Source organism: Polypterus senegalus, chromosome 10 (assembly GCF_016835505.1).
Source record: "Polypterus senegalus isolate Bchr_013 chromosome 10, ASM1683550v1, whole genome shotgun sequence".
Taxonomy (NCBI): domain Eukaryota; kingdom Metazoa; phylum Chordata; class Cladistia; order Polypteriformes; family Polypteridae; genus Polypterus; species Polypterus senegalus.
The window spans coordinates 20,525,846-20,548,806 of NC_053163.1; the positions used below are offsets into that span (position 1 = coordinate 20,525,846).

The following is a 22,961-nucleotide window of genomic DNA, read 5'->3' on the forward strand; positions in this document are numbered from 1 at the left end:
CGGCACGGCGCACCGGTTGCCCGACAATGGTTTAACAAACTTTAAAAATCAATAAATAAAAAAAATGTAATTCTGGCCAAGCGGAAGGTAGGTATGTTCCAACGTCAAACATTAGCTCTGTATCTGCTCGTGTTCAGCTGTGACGGGAGAGCGTAACCTGTGTGAGGAGAAAAGCACATGGCCGTGATATCGCTGGCAATCAGCAGCTACCCTCTAAAACACACGTAGCTGTGATCTCTCTCTCTCAAAAACGTCAGACGTTACTCCTTAACAATCTGTAGATGATAATGACTGCCGAACAAACAGGTATCGGTAGCTATGCGGAGGCAAGGTGCACTCCAATACGTGGCGTGAGGTAGAGCAACACAAATGGAGGCTGGCGCGTTGAGTGATGATCTCAATTATGAATTTAGATTTCAATTATTTTATGTTTTTTTATTGTTGTTAAGACTTTATGGGGGCTGATTCAGCCACCAAATTGGTGTTTTCTTATACCCAATGCTAATTCGTGCTCCTGTTGTTAGGATAGCATCCGTCATTGTTATGGGTTTGCCCTTAGAGGTCATGACCAGTGTGAAATGATGCAATGGGTTCAAAGATCACCCTAGAGAATTCTTTTTCATCCGATGTGATGGATTCCAAACACCCTTCATGCTTTACAAAATAATCCCTTTCTTTGACTCTCCAGTTTTTTTGACTCGTGTCTGATTTTTGACTTCAGTGTTTGTCTCATGTTCTGCTTTTGGTACTGTGTGGCTGTCTTTATGGTATTGATCTCTTTTGCTTTCCTGACTATGTCTCTTTTTCTGATCGTGTCTCAAAACCTTTTCGCTAGGGTTACAAAGATGTTGATCTAAAGTGAATGCAATAGATGGATGCCAGAAGTTTTATGTGCCACCATCTTCTATAGGTGAGTACAATGTACTTCATGTAACGCAGTAACAGGTATACAGTAGTGACAATAACAATATGGAAGAGAGAAGCGAGTTAAGACACAGTGCCAACCCCTGGCGTGGCAGTAGAATTACAATCACTAGAGCCCTTCATCTGTCCCCTATGCACATGCTCGTGACAATGTGAAATAGAACCGAAAATAGTATGCCAAAAATTGAGATTCATCCATCCATCCATCCATCAATTATCCAGCCTGCTATATCCTAACTACAGGGTCACGGGGGTCTGCTGGAGCCAATCCCAGCCAACACAGGACGCAAGGAAGGGAACAAACCCCAGGCAGGGCACCAGCCCACAGCAGGGCGCTCGCACACACACACACACACCAAGCACACACTAGGGACAATTTAGAATCGCCAATGCACATAACCTGCATGTCTGTGGACTGTGGGAGGAAACCCACTCAGACACGGGGAGAACATGCAAACCTAGGTCTCCTAACTGCGAGGCAGCAGCGCTACCCACTGCGGCACCGTGACGCTCAAATCGAGACTCATCATACTTTTATTCGTTCATATTGATGTATATTCTGTTACTCTTTTCCTTGCCTATGAACTTTTCTTTGCCAACAGGACACCTTCTTTCACTTTACCTGGGATTTTCTGGTGTTATTCTGGGTTTAGGGTCACCTCGGACCTATATATTTTGAATTTCAGTAGAGTAGCTAAAGAAAAACTGGCACTGAGAAATACAAATATCTACTATATATATATATATATATATATATATATATATATATATATATATATATATATATATATATACTGCTCAAAAAATTAAAGGAACACTTTGAAAACACATCAGATCTCAATGGGAAAAAGAAATCCTCCTGGATATCTATACTGATATAGACTGGGTAATGTGTTAGGAACGAAAGGATGCCACATCGTTTGATGGAAATGAAAATGATCAACCTACAGAGCCCTGAATTCAAAGGCGCCCCAAAAATCAGAGTGAAAAATTATGTGGCAGGCTAGTCCATTTTGCCAAAATTTAATTGCAGCAACTCAAAATTGTACGCAGCACTTTGTATGGCCCCTGTGTTCTTGTATACATGCCTGACAACATCGGTGCATGCTTCTAATGAGATGACAGATGGTGTTGTGGGGATCTCCTCCCAGATCTGGACCAGGGCATCACTGAGCTCCTGGACAGTCTGAGGTGCAACCTGGTGGCATTGGATGGACCAAAACATAATGTCCCAGAGGTGTTCTATTGGATTTAGGTCAGGAAAGTGTGGTGGCCAGTCAATGGTATCAATTCCTTCATCCTCCAGGAACTGCCTGCATACTCTCACCACATGAGGCCAGGAATTGTCGTGCACCAGGAGCCACTGTACCAGCATAGGGTCTGACAATGGGTCCAAGGATTTCATCCTGATACCTAATGGCAGCCAAGGTGCCTTTGTCAAGCCTGTAGCGGTCTGTGTGACCCTCCATGGATATGCCTCCCCAGACAATCATTAACCCACCACCAAACTGCTCATGCTGAATGATGTTACAGGCAGCATAATGTTCTCCATGGCTTCTCCAGACCCTTTCACTTCTGTCACGTGCTCAGGGTGAACCTGCTCTCATCTGTAAAAGCACAGGGCACCAGTGGTGCATCTGCCAATTCTGGTATTCTATGGCGAATGCCAATCGAGCTGCATGCTGCTGGGCAGTGAGCTCAGGGCCCATTAGAGGACATGGGGCCCTTGGGTCACCCTCATGAAGTCTTTCTGGTTGTTTGGTCAGAGACATTCACACCAGTGGCCTGCTGGAGGTCATTTTGTAGGGCTCTGGCAGTGCTCATCCTGTTCCTCCTTGCCCAAAGGAGCAGATACTGGTCCTGCTGATGGGTTATGGACCTTCTATGGCCCTCTCCAGCTCTCCTAGAGTAACTGCTTGTCTCCTAGAATCTCCTCCATGCCCTTGAGACTGTGCAGGGAGACACAGCAAACCTTCTGGCAATGACACGTATTGATGTGCCATCCTGGAGAAGTTGGACTACCTGTGCAACCTCTGTAGGGTCCAGGTATCGCCTCATGCTACCAGTAGTGACACTGACTGTAGCCAAATGCAAAACTAGTGAAGAAACAGTCAGAAAAGATGAGGAGGGAAAAATGTCAGTGGCCTCCACCTGTTAAACCATTCCTGTTTTGGGGTCATCTCATTGTTGCCCCTCTAGTGCATCTGTTGTTAATTTCATTAACACCACAGCAGCTGAAACTGATTAACAACCCCTCTGCTACTTAACTGACCAGATTAATATCCCATAAGTTTCATTGACTTTATGCTATACTCTGATTAAAAGTGTTCCTTTAATTCTTTTGAGCAGTATATATATATATATATATATATATATATATATATATATATATATATATATATATATATATATATATATATACAGTATACTTTTTTTATTTCATAGGAAAATGGAACTTTCAGAAGAAAATGTGGTGTGCTCCACTCTACTTTGCCAAGCTCTGTAATCTAAGAAAGTTATAAAACCTTAAACTGGGCTCATTAGGAGACCTTCCAAAGACCAGGAAGAAACCCAAGTGGATATTTAGCCATCACCCAGAATACAGCCATGGATCTCTTGTCAATCAGTATTAAGAAAGAGAGCGACTTAGAGTATGGAGAATACAAAGAGGACGTTACTGATCTGGATATTTCAGCTGCTATTAAAGTCGAGATTCCGAATTTGCAGTCTGACGAGGATGACATCGCCACAAATCAGGATTCTGAAACCAAAGTAGAGTGTATTGATTGGAGAATAGAGCCAGGAAAGAAGGAGCCTAGTCCCATCAAAGAGATTGTTCGTAATGATCTACCTGAACAAGATGTTAAAGTCTGTAATACTACAGAACGAAAAATTAAAACAATTAGTCGTCGTCAGAATGGGGATGCAAGCAACACTCAGACACCTCAAATGATAATAGTGTCTGGTGAAAAACGATATAAATGTTCTAGCTGTGGGAAGGCATTCAGTCATTTATCTCGCCTGAAAACACACCTGAGGGTCCACACCGGAGAAAAACCGTACCGTTGCACTGAGTGTAGCAAAACCTTCGGCCATTTATCCCACTTAAAAATACACCAGAGGATTCACACGGGAGAAAAACCCTTCGGTTGTGCCGAATGCAGCAAGACGTTTAGCCAGCTGAATCACCTCAAAAGACATCAGAGGATTCATAGCACTGAAAAATCGTTTAAATGTTCCGAGTGCGGTAATAGTTTCCGGCGGTTATTAACCCTTAAAATACACCAAAGGAGCCACTTGGGAGATAAGCCATATATCTGTTCTGAATGTGGGAAGTCCTTCAGTAAGTTTTCCAACCTTAAAACACACCTGAGAACTCACACAGGAGAGAAGCCCTACAGTTGTGTGGAGTGCTCAAAGACCTTTAGTCAATTAAATCACCTTAAAAGACACCGGAGAATTCACACAGGAGAGAAACCGTATAGTTGCGCCGAATGTGGCAATGTTTTTAGTAGGTCACTGACGCTTAAAATGCACCAGAGGATCCACACGGGAGAGAGGCCCTACGTGTGCTCTGAATGTGGCAAGACCTTCAGTAAGGTGACCAACCTTCAGACCCATCAGAGGATTCACACTGGGGAGAAGCCGTATAGTTGTAAAGAATGTGGAAAGACCTTCAGCCAGTTAACTCACCTTAAAGCTCATCGGTGGATTCATGTCGGAGAGAAACCATACAACTGCCTTGAATGTGGGAAGTCCTTCAGCCGGATGTTGACCCTTAAAACTCACCAGAGAATTCACACGGGAGAAAGGCCTTACGTTTGCCCCGACTGCGGCAAAACGTTTAGCGAATTTACCAACCTTAATACCCACTTGAGGATTCATACAGGTGAGAAGCCATACAGTTGTGTTGAATGTGGGAAAGGCTTCAGTCAGTCAGCCCACCTCAAAGCACATCAGTGGGTTCACACGGGAGAGAAACCATACCGCTGTACCGAGTGTGGGAAGTCGTTCATTCACTTATTAAGTCTTAAAAGACACCACAGCCGATGCCACATGATCATATGAAAGGCGATGGAATCTTCAGCAACTTACTGAACATTTCTTTAAAGTGTACCAGATTGCCAGCCGAGTAGTCCTCGCTTCTCCAGGAGTTAAATAGCTATAAAGTTACACACAATTTCTAAAATTTGTTATGAAACTGGGACAATAATCTTTTATTTTTTTACTAGAGCATGAATTAAAGTTTGCATGCTGGTCCTCCATGGGATGACATACTACTGTCACTGGTAAGAAATTGTTTGGAGTCCCATCCTTCTTTATCTCATTTCCTCACAAGGAGAGTACAGAATCCGGAGTGACTTCTCATCGGGGACACGTAGCGGAATTGCGAGTGTAGCAAGGCTGAGAAAGAGTGCCTGCCATTGTGCAATATGATTTCAAAGACCAAAGGCTGCTTAGTCACTTGGAGAGGAGGATGTTAGTTTGACTGGAAAAGCTGCCATTTGCTGACATGGAAGAGTTGGGATCACAGCCGGCCTCTACGTGTGGGGACGTTAAACAGAGTGGCCTAGGGCCAGTGACAATTGGTGACAATTCTTCTTTTGATTCCCTCTCTTCATCTGCACAAACAGCATTCACTAACTTGTCACTGCCTCTTACAGCACTGCACATTACTACAAGCTGGTGTAAAAAAATAAAAGACTGTATTGTATGTAGGGGTGGGGTATTTAAAAAATGAAATTGAATAAAATATAATAACCCAATCATAATGTCTTGGTAATGTTATCATCTTGTTATTTATTTGTGATACATATACAGTTTTAAAGTTTAAAACCCTGTCAGACAACACGCCTTTCCACTGATGTTAAGTCAAAGGTTTAATTTACAGAATCTTACCAAGTTGTGCTCAGTCACAGCATGGCAATGCCCTGTGGCCACCAATCATGTAGTGTGACTCAGTCACAGGGCGGTGTGACTCTCCACAACAGAACTGAAAGAAAGTCAAACACAAAGTCTGTAAGGGACTCGCCATTCATCACGACAGTAAAATGAAGAACACGAACGAGACAGCACTGGAGCAGATTGGGGACAAGTCTGTAACTGTCCTTGAGCGGCCAAACCAAAGCCCGCACTTTAACCACATAGGACATCTGTGGTGAGACCTGAAGGTGACAGTTTATAGATGCTTCCCATCATGGAGCTTGAGGGGATCTTCCAGGAAGAAATCTAGGTGTGCAAAACTTGCGGAAACTAACCCAAGAACACTTGCAGGTGTAATGACTGCCAAAGGGGCTTGTATAAAGTACTGAATTAATAATTCATCCATCCATTGTCCAACCTGCTTCATCCTAACTACAGGGTCACGGGCCCACCACAGGGCACAAACACACACAAACCCACACACCAAGCACACACACACACACCAGGGACAATTTAAAATCGCCAATGCACCTAACCTGTATATCTTTGGACTGTGGGAGGAAACCGGAGCACCTGGAGGAAGACTAAATTTAAATAACCAAAGATCATGACGTGTTGCCACAATCGAGGTCAAAAAATAGCGTGGTAAGTCGTAAACCAAAAATAAAAGGAGCACGTACCCAGAGTCCAATAACACATAAGATGTCAGAAGGCAGAAAACATTCTTGTAACCATCCATGCATTATCCAACCTGCTATATCCTAACTACAGGGTCACAGGGGTCTGCTGGAGCCAATCCCAGCCACCACAGGGCGCAAGGCAGGAAACAAACCCTGGGTGGGGCGCCAGCCCACCACAGAGCGCATATACACACCTATACACCAAGCACACACTGGGGACAATTTAGAATCACCAATGCACACCTAACCTGCATGTCTTTGGACTGTGGGAGGAAACCCATGCAGACACGGGGAGAACATGCAAACTCCACACAGGGAGGACCCAGGAAGTGAACCTGAGTCTCCTAACTGTGAGGCAGCAGCGCTACACCTCTGAATTAATAATAATAATACATTTTATTTATTCGCAGGCGCCTTTCTAAGCACTCAAGGACACCGAACAGTAAATAAAACAAACATTATAAACAAAACTAAAATACAAAATTTAAAACCAGACAGAGCAATTGCAGATAAAGAGAAAAAGTAATCTTAAACAAATGGGTTTTAAGTTTAGATTTGAAAAGTGAGAATGGTTCAATATTTCTAAGCTCAGTTCCAGAGCTGGGGAGAAGAGCAACTGAATGCTCTGCTCCCCATACTGGTAAGACGGACGAAGGGGACAGTAAAGTGGATGGAGGAAGAGCATCTAAGGGTGGCAGACAGATATGGAGGGGCAAGGTTGTGGAGAGCCTTAAAAGCCTTAAAAGTTCACGGAAGAATTTTGAATTGAATGTGGAACTTAACCGGGAGCCAGTTAAGCTGCTGCAAGACGGGAGTAATATGGTGAACTGAGGGGGTTCTAGTAATGATGCAGGCAGCTGAATTCTGGACCAGTTGAAGCTTATAAAGAGATTTGCGAGAAAGACCAAAGAAAAGGGAATTGCAATAATCCAGACGAGAAGTGACAAGGCTATGAACGAGGATAGCAGTGGTGTGGGGAGTGACGGAGGGGCGAATACGATTAATGTTACGCAAGTGGAAATATGCAGACCGGGAGATGTTATTGATGTGGGACTGAAAGGATAAAGTACTGTCAAGGATGACACCTGTGGGGAAGGGGAGACAGAGGAATTATCAATAACAAAGGAAAAATGATCAGTTTTGGACCATGTTGGTTTTGTACCAATGAGGAGAACCTCAGTTTTGTCACTAGAAGAAAACCAGGATTTGATTTCTGCTATGCAATCAATAAGTGAGGAGGGTGGAAAGGAAGCAGTTGGTTTGCTAGTGAGATAGAGCTGGGTGTCATCAGCATAACAGTGGAAGCTAATGTTATATTTACGAAAGATATTGCCAAGGGGAACAACAACAACCTTTATTTATAAGGCACATTTTCTTACAAACAGTGTAGCTCAAAGTGCTTTACATGATGAAGAAATAGAAAAAAAGACAAAGTAAGAATTAAAATCAGAGAACTCTAATTAACATAAAATAAAAGTAAGGTCCGATGGCCAGGGAGGACAGAAAACACAAAAGAATCTCCAGACGGCTGGAGAAAAAATAAAATCTGCTGGTGATCCAGACCATGAGACCACGCAGCCCCTTCTAGGCCTTCTACCTAACATCAATGATCAGTCCTCATTGTATTCACGCTTCTCATGGAAGGACTTGATGATGACGGTCACTTGGACTTCTGGCCTTTAATCCATCAACACAGGGACATCACGGTGCTTTGATTTGGTGAAAGTGGTGCAGATCAACACCACAGAAAACCAGAAAAAGAACAGAAGAGAGAGTAGGGGTTAGTACAGATTTTAGAGCCACTATGAATAGTAGTGATAATGAATTGAATATACAGAGTATCAGGTTTAAATTAAAATTAAGTAATGTGAAAGCCTTGTTAAAGTAATGTGTTTTTAGAAGTTTTTTAAAGTGCTCCACTGTATCGGCCTGGCGAATTCCTATCGGCAGGCTATTCCAGATTTTAGGTGCATAACAGCAGAAGGCCGCCTCACCACTTCTTTTAAGTTTAGCTCTTGGAATTCTAAGCAGATGCTCATTTGAAGATCTAAGGTTACGATTTGGAATATAAGATGTCAGACACTCCGATATATAAGATGGGGCGAGATTATTTAAGGCTTTGTAAACCATAAGCAGTATTTTAAAGTCAATCCTGAATGACACAGGTAACCAGTGTAGTGACATCAAAACTGAAGAAATGTGCTCGGATTTTCTTTTCCTAGTTTAGATTTTAGCAGCTGCATTCTGCACTCGTTGCAGTCGATTGATGTCTTTTTTGGGTGGTCCTGAGAGGAGTGCGTTACAGTAATCTAGTTGACTGAAAACAAAAGTGTGAACTCATTTCTCAGCATCTTTCAATGATATAAGAGGTCTAACTTTTGCTATATTTCTTAAGTGAAAAAATGCTGTCCTAGTGATCTGATTAATATGTGATTTAAAATTCAGGTCACAGTCAACAGTTACCCCTGAATTCTTTACTGCGTCTTGACTTTTAATCCTAATGCATCAAGTTTATTTCTAATAACCTCATTATATCCATTATTGCCAATAACTAAAATTTCAGTTTTTTCTTTATTTAGCTTGAGAAAATTGCTACTCATCCACTCAGAAACAAAAGTAAGGCATTGTGTTAGTGAAACAAAAGAGTCAGGGTCATCAGGTGCTATTGATAAATACAGTTGTGTGTCATCAGCATAGCTGTGGTAGTTCACGTTATGCCCCAAGATAATCTGACCTAACGGAAGCATGTAAATTGAAAAGAGCAGCGGACCTAGGACAGAGCCTTGTGGAACACCATATAGAATATCATGTGTCTTTGAGTTGTAATTATCACAAATAACAAAGAATTTTCTACCTGACAGGTAGGATTCAAACCAATTTAAGACACTAGAGAGGCCCACCCACTGACTAAGGTGATTTCAAAGAATAACCCATAATGATAAAGTAAAAACATGTTTTCAGAATGGTTTACTTTTTTTTTTAATCAAAATCGTGAAATCTCTCATTCCTATAACATAAGTAACATCCATCCAGCCATTATCCAACCCACTATATCCTAACTACAGGGTCACGGGGGTCTGCTGCAGCCAAACCCAGCAAGGCAGGAAACAAACCCCAGGCAGGGCGCCAGCCCACCACAGGGTGCACACACACACAAAGCACAATTTAGGATCACCAATGCAGCTGATCTGCATGTCTTTGGACTGTGGGAGGAAACCAGAGCACCCAGAGGAAACCCATGCAGACACGGGGAGAACCCGGGTCTCCTAACTATGAGGCAGCAGCGCTGCCACTGTGCCACCGTGCCATACTAACAAAATGTCTGACTTGTATATCAGAATGGATGAATAGTAACTTTCTCAAGTTAAATAAAGAGAAAACTGAAATTTTAGTGATCAGCAATAATGGATACAATGAGGCTATTAGAAATAAACTGGATACATTAGGATTAAGAGTCAAGACGGAGGTAAAAAGCTTAGGGGTAATTGTTGACTGTAATCTGAATTTTAAATCGCATATTAATCAGATCACTAGGACAGCATTTTTTCACTTAAGAAACATAGCAAAAGTTAGACCTCTTATATCACTGAAAGATGCTGAGAAATTAGTTCACGCGTTTGTTTTCAGTCGACTAGATTACTGTAATGCACTCCTCTCAGGACTACCCAAAAAGATATAAATCGTTTGCAACTAGTGCAGAATGCAGCTGCTAGAATCCTAACTAGGAAAGAAAATCAGAACACATCACACCAGTCTTAATGTCACTACACTGGTTACCTGTGTCATTCAGGATTGACTTTAAAATTCTGCTTATGGTTTATAAAGCCTTAAATAATCTCACCCCTTTCTATATATCGGAATGTCTGACACCTTATATTCCAAATCGTAACCTCAGATCCTCAAATGAGTGTCTCCTTAGAATTCCAAGAACAAAACTTAAAAGAAGTGGTGAGGCGGCCTTCTGCTGCTATGCACCTAAAATCTGGAATAGCCTGCCAATAGGAATTCGCCAGGCTGATACAGTAGAGCACTTTAAAACACTGCTGAAAACACATTACTTTAACATGGCCTTTCTATAACTTCAATTTAACTTAATTTAACTTAATCCTGATACTCTGTATGTTCAATTTCCTCATAATAATTATTCATGGTGGCTCTAAAATCCATACTGACCCCTACTCTCTTTTCTGTTTCTTTTTCCGGTTTCTTTGTGGTGGTGGCCTGCGCCACCTCCACCTACTCAAAGCTTCATGATGCTCAAACAATGATGGACGGATTAAAAGGAAGAAGTCTGCGTGACCATCATCATCATCAAGCCCTTCCGTGAGAACCCTAAATCCAAAGAGGACTGTTTCATTTATGTTAGGTAGAATGCCCAGAGGGACTGGGTGGTCTCATGGTCTGGAATCCCTACAGATTTTATTTTTTCTCCAGCCATCTGGAGTTTTTTTTGTTTTTTCTGTCCCCCCTGGCCATTGGACCTTACTCTTATTCGATGTTAATTAATGTTGATTAATTTTGTTTTCTTATTGTGTCTTTTATTTTTCTATTCTTTATTATGTAAAGCACTTTGAGATACTGTTTGTATGAAAATGTGCTATATAAATAAATTTTGTTGTTGTCCCATAAGTAACATGATAGTTACAATTTGTTAATAACCCTCACCTATTCTGCTTCTCTTCTCGGTACTCAAATGTGCCATTTGGTGCCACAGCCCACCCACCAAGTTGTTTTGCCTGCCTAAGGTAAAGTCATCCCTGATGGAGGATCGCAGGAATCTTCGAGTAGAGGGTTCCTTTCATCGGATTGGTTGGCCCTGTGCTGACTCAGCTATGGATTGGCCAATAGGTGGAGGCAGTTTGATGGATGAGGTCTCCAGGACTCTGAACAAATCCAAATCATATTATATGGTATCATCTACTGTTAAATTCTGCTCCGTACTTGTAATATTTTTATACTGTATTAAGAATTATTTCTATTCTGTTCTGTGTATTGTATTGTATTGACCCCCTTCTCTTTGACACCCACTGCACGCCCAACCTACCTGGAAAGGGGTCTCTCTTTGAACTGCCTTTCCCAAGGTTTCTTCCATTTTTTCCCTACAAGGGTTTTCTGGGAGTTTTATCTTGTCTTCTTAGAGAGTCAAGGCTGGGGGGCTGTCGAAAGGCAGGACCTGTTAAAGCCCATTGTGGCACTTCTTGTGTGATTTTGTGCTCTACAAAAATAAATTGTATTGTAAATAAATATTCTTATTTTTCGCCATTCCAGTTTGGTATTGAGTAGTCCCTAAGGACTGAAACCTCAATTAGTTTGTCTTTCTTAGTCTCTTTCTTGAGTAGCGATGTTATTTTACTGGTGTTATTTCCTTTTATGGAGCCCTGTAGTGTGGTCTCCATGTTTCTCTGGTAGCTTGTATATTCCTTAAATTTTCATGTGAATTAATCTCACAACTTTGTGGTGCCTGGGAAACTGTCCAGTGAGATTCCCAAGACATTAACATTAAAATGTTCTGTGGTCAGATGAGACCAAAATTTACATTTTTGGCCATTAGACTGAATGGTATATTAATAGTGCACATTAGCAAAGCGTGGTGATGACTGAGGGAATGATGCTTCTCTGAAAGCAGACCCCTGAAGGCTTGTGACGGTTGTAGCAAAAGACAAATGCAATTACAAAGAGTCGGGGCACCAAATGATGAACCCCATATAATTGTTGACAAAACAACAAACGTGAACTCAAAATAATCGTAAGAACGTCTTCTCAGATATTAGTCCAAGATGGCGGATCTTCTGGTTTAAAGTCCTGCTGGCACAAAAGAGAAGGGTCCAGGTGGAAGGACACCAGAAGTGAGGTCAGCAGTGGTGTAGCCATCAATCTTCCCCTCTGCAGAGGTAGGAAGAGAAAAGGCATTAGGACACAGCAGTGATATTTCAGTTCTGTTTTTAATTGTAGTTTTAGTTTTTATTTTATTTTATAAAATACATTTTTATTTTTATTTCATTCTAGTTTTCAGTGGAGTCGACAATTTTTATTTGTATTTAGTTCTGTGTTTAAAATTTGAGCTTTTATTTTGTTTAGTTCTGGCCTTATTATATAAGGGCAGCCCGGTGGTAGTGCTGCTGTAAGGAGACCTGGGTTCGCTTCCCGGGTCCTCCCTGCGTGGAGTTTGCATGTTCTCTCCGCGTCTGCGTGGGTTTCCTCCGGGTACTCCGGTTTCCTCCCTCAGTCCAAGGACATGCAGGTTAGGTGCATTGGTGATCCTAAATTGCCCCTAGTGTGTGTGTTCACCCTGCGGTGGGCTGGCGCTCTGCCCAGGATTTGTTCCTGCCTTGTGCCCTGTGTTGGCTGGGATTGGCTCCAGCAGACCCCTGTGACCCTGTAGTTGGGATATAGCGGGTTGGAAAATGACTGACTGACTGAATATGACTGACTTTTTATATAATATTAGTACAATTTTAGTTTGTTTTTTTTTTCTGTTGCAAGACCACAAATGCTGGCCTACACATATTTCAATGCAAGTTATGTTTCAGTCAACAAAATACACTCACCGTTAAACACAGCTTGACTATCAATGATCAAACAGATGAAGTGGCCTAATGAGCGTAGTCAGCAAAATGAAATGTTTCAACCCAAGAACCCAGTCTGTGCGAGCACGTGGCTGTTAGCTTTAAACAAGGACGTATTTCGAGAGACTTGTTCACATTCCAGCGACGTCCATTGCACAGATAGCCACACAGTAAAAATATTCGCTTGAGGAGCGCCTGTAATGCAGGTCCACAGACGAGGTCCTCGACCACTGGCGACAGCAGACGGTATGTTAACGATTTCTGCTGCCAGTACTTAAGCTCTGACGTGCGGTGACGTTCATGGCTGGTCACTCCTTCAGAGTCAGATTTACAAATACAGTGGTGTGAAAAACTATTTGCCCCCTTCCTGATTTCTTATTCTTTTGCATGTTTGTCGCACAAAATGTTTCTGATCATCAAACACATTTAACCATTAGTCAAATATAACACAAGTAAACACAAAATGCAGTTTTAAATGATGGTTTTATTATTTAGGGAGAAAAAATCCAAACCTACATGGCCCTGTGTGAAAAAAATTGCCCCTTGTTAAAAATAACCTAACTGTGGTGTATCACACCTGAGTTCAATTTCCGTAGCCACCCCCAGGCCTGATTACTGCCACACCTGTTTCAATCAAGAAATCACTTCAATAGGAGCTGCCTGACACAGAGAAGTAGACCAAAAGCACCTCAAAAGCTAGACATCATGCCAAGATCCAAAGAAATTCAGGAACAAATGAGAACAGAAGTAATTGAGATCTATCAGTCTGGTAAAGGTTATAAAGCCATTTCTAAAGCTTTGGGACTCCAGCGAACCACAGTGAGAGCCATTATCCACAAATGGCAAAAACATGGAACAGTGGTGAACCTTCCCAGGAGTGGCGGCCGACCAAAATTACCCCAAGAGCGCAGAGACGACTCATCCGAGAGGTCACAAAGACCCCAGGACAACGTCTAAAGAACTGCAGGCCTCACTTGCCTCAATTAAGGTCAGTGTTCACGACTCCACCATAAGAAAGAGACTGGGCAAAAACGGCCTGCATGGCAGATTTCCAAGACGCAAACCACTGTTAAGCAAAAGAACATTAGGGCTCGTCTCAATTTTGCTAAGAAACATCTCAATGATTGCCAAGACTTTTGGGAAAATACCTTGTGGACTGATGAGACAAAAGTTGAACTTTTGGAAGGCAAATGTCCCGTTACATCTGGCGTAAAAGGAACACAGCATTTCAGAAAAAGAACATCATACCAACAGTAAAATATGGTGGTGGTAGTGTGATGGTCTGGGGTTGTTTTGCTGCTTCAGGACCTGGAAGGCTTGCTGTGATAGATGGAACCATGAATTCTACTGTCTACCACAAAATCCTGAAGGAGAATGTCCGGCCATCTGTTCGTCAACTCAAGCTGAAGCGATCTTGGGTGCTGCAACAGGACAATGACCCAAAACACACCAGCAAATCCACCTCTGAATGGCTGAAGAAAAACAAAATGAAGACTTTGGAGTGGCCTAGTCAAAGTCCTGACCTGAATCCAATTGAGATGCTATGGCATGACCTTAAAAAGGCGGTTCATGCTAGAAAACCCTCAAATAAAGCTGAATTACAACAATTCTGCAAAGATGAGTGGGCCAAAATTCCTCCAGAGTGCTGTAAAAGACTCATTGCAAGTTATCGCAAACGCTTGATTGCAGTTATTGCTGCTAAGGGTGGCCCAACCAGTTATTAGGTTCAGGGGGCAATTACTTTTTCACACAGGTTCATGTAGGTTTGGATTTTTTTTCTCCTAAATAATAAAACCATCATTTAAAAACTGCATTTTGTGTTTACTTGTGTTATATTTGACTAATGGTTAAATGTGTTTGATGATCAGAAACATTTTGTGTGACAAACATGCAAAAGAATAAGAAATCAGGAAGGGGCAAATAGTTTTTCACACCACTGTATATGAACCCAAAAGAGTAGCTTATTCACTGTTCAGTTGGCAGCCAGCATGCACGCTGACTACTGGTTATGTTTCATATCCCATCAGCATTCTTTACACACACATACGTAGGTAAGGTACATATATGACTTAGAAAGAACGTTACATTTATAGCGACGAGACAGAGCGCATTTGCTCTTCACCCTCCGTGTGTTTTAAATTTACTGTCGCGATTCCACAATTCAAACTCATTCAATACAAATGAACGTATAGAGTGGGGTACAAAAAAAAAAACAGATTTCAATTTTGACCTTAATTGAAATATTTAGTTGTTTTTAAAAGCTTTTAATTCTGATGCTTTAATTATTTTTAATACAGACTGTTCAACAAAAACATAACAAGAAAAACAAAATAATATTTTATTTAAGGTAAAAATTTAGTTTTTAAATATTGGATTGTTTTTTTTTTTCTTAGTCTAATCCCATTTTTTATAAAATTGAAAACCGTTTATGGTTATTTGTAAATGAAGTCCATGTGCCTATCCTTCTCCACGAAAAGCTCCGTCACTTTCGTGTAAAATTCCTTCTTATTTTCCTTTAGTTTTAAAAACCTTAATCTTCAATTTTGGCAGTCAGTCGGAACAAAACATAAAAATCAACGGACCGCTGCTGTGCCTTTGACTTTCTGATATCACTAACTTACTGGCGCCTCTGCGTAGAAGAACAACAGCAACGAGCACATGTTGGGCTCACATGCGCCCCCTTCAGGGCAGCACGGTACTGTCTGTCTCGCCTTGTGCCTTTTCACTACGGTTTTATGTCCGATCATCAGTCCATCCATCCATTATCCAACCCGCTATATCCTAACTACAGGGTCACGGAGGTCTGCTGGAGCCAAACACAAGGCGCAAGGCAGGAAACAAACCCCGGGCAGGGCACCAGCCCGCCGCAGTATGTCCGATCAGCAAGACTAAATATGTCACACACATTCATTAAAGATATTAGCCAGACTGAAAGTCAGGGTGTATAATAAATGTGTCTGAAAACATTATATTGGCGACATAAAGAAAGACAGCAACAGACACGCGCCAATTGCAAACATCAACCCTGCAGTGTATGAGGATAGTGCAGTCTGAGCGGAGGTGAGGCTCATCGCTCCCGCACCTCGCGTTTCTCCGCCAGTATCTGATCAGGAATCAAATCATGATCAAAATTATTGGAATCATACAAAAAACACATTTATAGCACAGACCAGTGGACAAATTTATTTTATCATTATTAGTTTTTTTTTTTACTATATATGAGCCTCGCCTGCCTGTACTGAAGTGTAGTCCTGGTGCCATAGAAGTGCTGGATTTCCACTAAGTACTGATCCAGCTGGTCCTGCACTGAAACTCCGAGACTCTTTTCTTTTTCTCGCACGCTACATTTGTTTTTATCATCATCTGCGCTGTAAGTAAAGTATCTCCACGCGTTACTTTCTTGCTTTCTACCCGCAAACATCTGTGAAAAACTCGCCATTGTCAACCACACGTGCTTACTGCTTCAACCCGAGGAGCCAGATGTGCGCAACAAACGAATAACGGTCCTTTATGGAAGTTGTGCCACGTGACTACAGTAAGCCCAAGGTAGAAAATCACCGCAAAGTAAACAGCGCAACGCAACTGAAGGCTCAGGGCAACTGGACCAGATTGAAAGAAAATGCTATTGCTGTTTTTTTGTTTTTACTCAGTTTTCGTTCTGGTTTTAGTTCGTTCCGATATCACTATTTTTTATTTGTATTTAGTTTTAGTTTCTCTGTTTGCCTTAATTTCAGTTCTCCTTCTTGTAAAATGAACAACAGTATTTTTATTGTTCTCCATTCATCAACCCGCTATATCCTAACTACAGGGTCACAGGAGCCAATCCCAGCCAACACAGGCCGCAAGGCAGGAAACAAACCCCAGGAAGGGCACACACTAGGGACAATTTAGGACTGCCAATGCACCAAACCTACATGTCTTTGGGAGGAAACCTACGCAGACACGGGGAGAACATGCAAACTCCATGCAGGGAGGACCCGGGAAGCGAACCCAGGTCTCCTAACTGCGAGGCAGCAGCGCTACCACTGCGCCACTCAGTTCTCGTTTTCGTTATGAAAATATCACTGGGACACAGCGCCAACCCCTGGTCCAATGGCGAATTACAATCACTAGAATCTTTAAGCTGTACTTCATGCAGGGTAAAATGAATGCAACAAAATACAGGGAGAAAAAAAAACTCATGTGGTCTGCAAGAATACGGAAGCTCTGAACCGCACAGTGAAAAAAAATTATGGGATAACCCTTATCTCGTACGTACGTGAAAATATCTCGTATGTACCAGATACTTTCACGTACGTACGAGATAAGGGTTATCCCATAATTTTTTTTCACTGTGCGGTTCAGAGCTTCCGTAGGCAAGAAACCAGCAACTTGGGAGAAGATTTGTTTTCCAGCAAAGCAATGACCCTAAGCGTAAAGTTAAAACCAAACAGAAATGGCTTCAAAACAACAATGTGGAAGGCGAAGTCAGAGTCCAGATGTCAGTCCAACTGAGAATGTGTCACTGGACTTGATAAGGACTGTTCACTCACGATCCTCATGCAGTCTAATGGAATTGGAGCAGGTTTGCAAAGAGGAATGGGAGACAACTGCAGTGTCGTGATGTGCAAAGCTGACCAAGACAGGCAGACATTTGCACACAGACTTAAAGCGGCTGACATGGCTGGCAAAGGTTCATCAATGACCTAAAGGGGTTGAATACTTTTGCAATCAATTATTTTCTGTTTTGTATCTGTAAATAGAAGCAACAGGTAAGTCATTTTAAGCTTTGCCTGTCATTCTGTTCTGGTGTCTCACTTGCTCTGTGCCACCAGGTGGCACTGTCATTTAAATTGAAGTAAAAAGGAAATAAAAAAATAATAATTATAACAATGGTACCTCTAGGTTCGATCGGGATATAGTCTACAATCAAATGAGGGTGGTGTTCAAATTTTGCCAGAGATTCCAATGGTGTGCATTTGTATACGGGACATTCGTTTATATGAGGCTAGGGATCTGCACTGGTAATCGGAAGGTTGCCAGTTCGAATCCCGTAAATGCCAATAGGGACTCTGCTCTGTTGGGCCCTTGAGCAAGTCCCTTAAGCTGCAAATGCTAAGTGCTTTGAGTAGTGAGAAAAGCGCTATATAAATACAAAGAATTATTATTATATTGTAATGGATGGCATCCATGGGCTGGCGTCCAGGCAAGGATGGAGCAAGGACCCGAACCCAGCCGGATGGCCAGTGCAATGGAAAGGCACTGGGGTGACTGGTCAGGACTTCATTCTTCCACAATACACTAAATATCAGCATTCCTTCAGTGCCCATTCAGATGCCCACAGGGTATACTGAGAACTGTAGCCCCGTTTGGCAGACCAATTGGGTTGTGTGGGTGCCACTGGAATTTGCAATCCCTACTCTGTGAGACTTCTACATGACCCAGAAGTGCTGCCGATGGATCATATCCTAGCACCAGAAGTACTCCCAGGTCTTAGATAAAAGGAGTCGTTCTACCTCACCCAAGCGACTTGGAGTCGAGAGTGGAGGATGGCCAAAGTTCACCTGGGAGGAGTGGAGGAAGAAGGGAGAAGAAGAGAAGTGTATTGTGCTTGGGTTTGTGGAACAGTTCAAAAGAAGGCAGTAGGATGTATTTGGGTTGTAATAAACTTTGCATTTGAACCCGGGACTTATCTCTGTGTGGTTGTGTCTGGGGTTTGAGGCTCTGTGGTGCCCCTACAGGTCACTTAAATCATTTGTCTAATCATAATAATTCTTTACATTTATATAGCACTTCTCTCACTACTCAAAGCCCTTCAGTGAGTGGGGAGCCACTTTAACCACCACTAATGTGTAGCACCCACCTGGATGATGCAACGGCAGCCATTTTTGTGCCAGCACGCTCACGGCACATGAGCTGTTAAGTGGTAACATGGTGAGAGAGATAGCCAGTTAGAGACAGGGGATGATTAGGCAGCCAGAATGACTAGGCTGTGGTGGGCAATTTAGCCAGGACATCGGGGTACACCCTACTCTTTACGAAGGAGGCCCAGGGATCTTTGATTACCACAGAGAGTCAGGACTTTGGTGTTACATCTCATATGAAGGATGGCGCCATTTTTACAGCACAGTATGCCCATCGCCACACTGGGGCATTGGGATCCCCACCCGGGCCGTACTTAGCAGTTTGGGGACCCTACGCGGTTCAGAAATGTGCAGGCCCCGGATGGGGGGGTCTGGGTGGGCAGAGCCCCCCCAGAGCTCAAGAAGCTGTTCTGATAAAACATCCGGAAAAGGCCTCAGATGACCAGTAGGCCTACATGTATGCTTGTGTGTATGCAGAGTGGTAAAATATTGATTTTGTTCTGCATTTGGTAAAGGTCGGTAATATGGGGATATTTTATGATTTTATGGGGATCTCTCTGAATGAATCCGAAACGAATCTCTAAAATTAACGTTTGCTATAGTATGTAAGCTTACAGGAACCGACGACCAAAGACCAAACCAAGTTTGGTAGGGATTAGCTAATACCGGGCCCTGGAGGAACAAGGATTAGGATGTAGGGCCTATGTGATATATTAGCTTTACGTTTAACTAATAATCCAAATAATAATATAAGATTTAAAGTCAGAGTTTAATGACTTGGAATCTGTTGATTGTACATCCTAGTCTCAAAACGCACCATCCGCCACCGATCCACGTTGTGCAATGGTTTATCCAGACTGAGCGATCGTTATTTATACATTCCCAGTCCCCCTGTTCCTACCCTTCCCCTGCGAATTCGACTCAGAACGATAAAATTTAGGACGAGGAGGGTATCGTGACACATGACGTGTGGGACTGGCACAGACGGCTGCAGTGCCAGGGGCATGACAGGGGCCCCAGGCCCACAAAAAAAAAAATTGTAAGTCAGGGCCCTACATGGATGCGTAGTTCGCGTATGCCTACGAACGACCCTGTCCCCACACAGACCACAAGGTAAGCACCCCCTGCTGGCCTTGCCAACACCTCTTTCAGCAGCAACCTAAGCTTTGCCTAGATGGTCTCCCATCCAAGTACTGGCCGAGCCAAACGCGCTTAACTTCAGGTGAATGACCTCTTCTGATGTGGTATGGCTGTTGGCTTGAATAACATTCTCGGACTCGCTTAACCCAAATCATAGTCCTTGAGGGTACAAGATGGGACGCAGCCCTGGGCAGGGTGCCAGTCCATCGCAGTGCCTACTCACATGCCACAAAGGGTCAGTTCATAATCGCCAGACAATTTAAACCAACACATCTTTGAATACCCAGGGGAGAATTGGCAAACTCCACCAGGTGTAGGATTCACACCCTGGGCACTGATCCTTGAAGAGGCAAAGGCACGATTCACTGTGCCAGCAGGTCGTCCTTGTTTGGATTACTTTGTCTTAAGTAAGAAACGCTATCAATACAATGTGCTTTAAAGAGTATCAGTTCTTCAGCCATCCATACAAGGTGCGTTCCATCGATATGAGGACCCAACCCAGGTCAGGATGCCAGTTCATCACCTCTGCTGGCGTTATTTAATTAAATGCTTTGTATTATTGAAATTCTGATCTGTAGTTGGGAGTCACATTGGTCAATTCAAAATACTGCATTATAAGAATTTAAACGTAAGGCTGGATCGGCAGTGCTGCTCTCCGTTCTGACCCCATGGATGATGAGCTGCTGCTTCGCCTGCCAGCTGCAAAAACAGGGTACGGAGATGACGGCATTGGGGTTGGTGGGAGTGACAAGTGCGCAACATCGCGGGCGTGAACAATATTAACGTTTAAAGCCATTTATTGGCTGTTACTTCTGACAGTAATAGGGAGCCACGATGATTAGAGCACAAGGAAAACGGCAGCACCGGGCCGCGGATTAAAACAGCAGCCAGCCAGCTAGGCGCGCCTTTCGGCTTTTGTGTAAAGTACACACATTTGAACTCCGCCCCTTTGGACAGTAATAATGTGGGTTGTCTTGGCAACTCCGGGTTCTTCCATACAAGGGGAGGAGATTCAAAATTGAGACTGCTCCCAGAAGTCTTTATGTCGACTTCTGAAGAAGAAGAAGAAAAAACAAGAAAAGGGGAAAAAAACGGTGTCAGGACAAAGACCCCTACTGCACGGGAACTGACCTGTTGGTAGAAAAAAAAAATAATCAGGCAGTCATCAGATTTATCGCTGAAATAAGGTGGACAATATGGAGGGAGAACTCTGCATCGCGGATTTCAAAAATCGTTTCTCCTTCGCAATCGATCAAGCCGTGAAAGCTACTTCTCATGATATCATGTGCAAAATGTTAGACTTCATCAACGACTACTTTATGGGTTTCCAGATGAAAGACGAGAAAAACTATGACCACTTCAAACGTAGAGATGAATTTAAGAACTGCGCGTGCCACATGATTGAGGAAGCAGTCAAGACAGTGCTGGAGATCATCATGGCTAAGTTTGCAGACTTTATGCTTAAGAGATCTGCTGGATCACATCCCAATATGTCCGACACGGACGCGGAGCTGCAAAGGCTGCAGCTACAGATCAAGATCTCCAGCAGTGAACTGGGACCAGTGAGGGGACTGGCGCGGTACGCCGTCAGTGGAGAGCCGCGCTTTAGTACGAGAGGAACCACCGAGGACTCGAGAACGCTGGACACGCTTCACGTCCCGCATTGGCCGCAGCTGGAGGCGAGGATGGATCCTGTGCACCCTGGAACTGGGAGCTGGGACCTGCCGCGATTAATCCCTGATTGGGCGAGAATCGGTGGGGTCTATGCTGCAGAGACACCGGTGCTGGGTAAGAGGGCTATGGGGATTGCGGCAATGTGCTCTGGTCAGCTTTTTAGACGTACCTGGAAAAGTGTCTCGAGTTAGGGGAGGCGGGGCAGGTAGATTAATGCCGCCTTGGGACCACCGTAAAATTATGCATTTGCAAGTATAAAGCGCGATGTCCGTTTTCACTCCGTCAGTGTGTTATGTAGCGCCATTGAAAGCATCATTGTATACAAGATCACAATTGAGCGGCGAACTTGCAGGATGGGTTGCCCCAGATGTTCAAACGAATAATAAATAGTTTGTCCGCCGTCCACAAGGGCGCTGCATCAGAATACTAACCCGATGGTAAGGCGAATTCTGAAACTGAAGTTTGTTGAAGCAGCTCGCACGGATTTACTAACATGAATCTTTCTTTTCTTTCTGGATTCTCTACCCACCCCATTACTGAGCCCACGAGTACAGTGTCTGTACTGGAAGAAGAACGCGAGTCCACCACGGCAGTCCACCTTATCCCAAAGTCGCTTAACTCGCCGGACAAGCCTAATCATTTATGAGCACATCGCGCTATGCTCTCCACCTAATCATTTAAATTAATTTAGACATGAATACAAGGGGCGGAAAATGTACATTATCGGATTAGCAGATCTGAAAGCAACATCACAAGTTTATTATGAGGCTGAAAGACCTCAGCACCCCCTAGGACTGCAGTGACTTCTGAAGCTCCAGCTACACCAAAGCGCTAAAGCGTGTCTTTGATTGAATTTGTGATTTAATTAGCCCGCTGGTTTCTCTCGTGTCGCAGTGTGCTTGTGAACTCCAAAGACCCCCGTGCACAGAGCACATTGCTTTTTTTTTTACAAGAGGCTGTTTGGGTTAAAAAAAAAAAGGCATCATCTTCGTAATGAAGTGACCCAGATGCAGGTGACAGCCCTTTAGGACGATTTTTTTTAAGGGACTCTTGGCCATTAGTATCTGTGTAAGGTCCTCACAATCCAAAAAAAAGAAAAATGTGTTGGAATATTTGACAAATGTGAGGACAAAAAAAACTCACACAGATCGGGTCCTCCACTCTTTACAATTCTGGATCTTTTATTGGCACTTCACTGCAGGCGGTGTGGC

General features: G+C 43.1%; 1 protein-coding gene across 1 annotated transcript in view; it reads left to right on the forward strand.

Moving 5' to 3' along the window:
- The window catches only part of LOC120538129 (zinc finger protein 845-like), a 46,144-nt gene that overhangs the window by 6,756 nt on the left and 16,427 nt on the right, over positions 1-22,961 (forward strand). The window contains exons 2-4 of the mRNA XM_039767563.1: positions 836-910; positions 3,370-4,989; positions 21,264-21,864. Coding sequence (XP_039623497.1) covers positions 3,532-4,989; positions 21,264-21,864 — 2,059 coding nt within the window. The 5' untranslated portion in view covers positions 836-910; positions 3,370-3,531. The remainder of the gene's footprint in view (positions 1-835; positions 911-3,369; positions 4,990-21,263; positions 21,865-22,961) is intronic.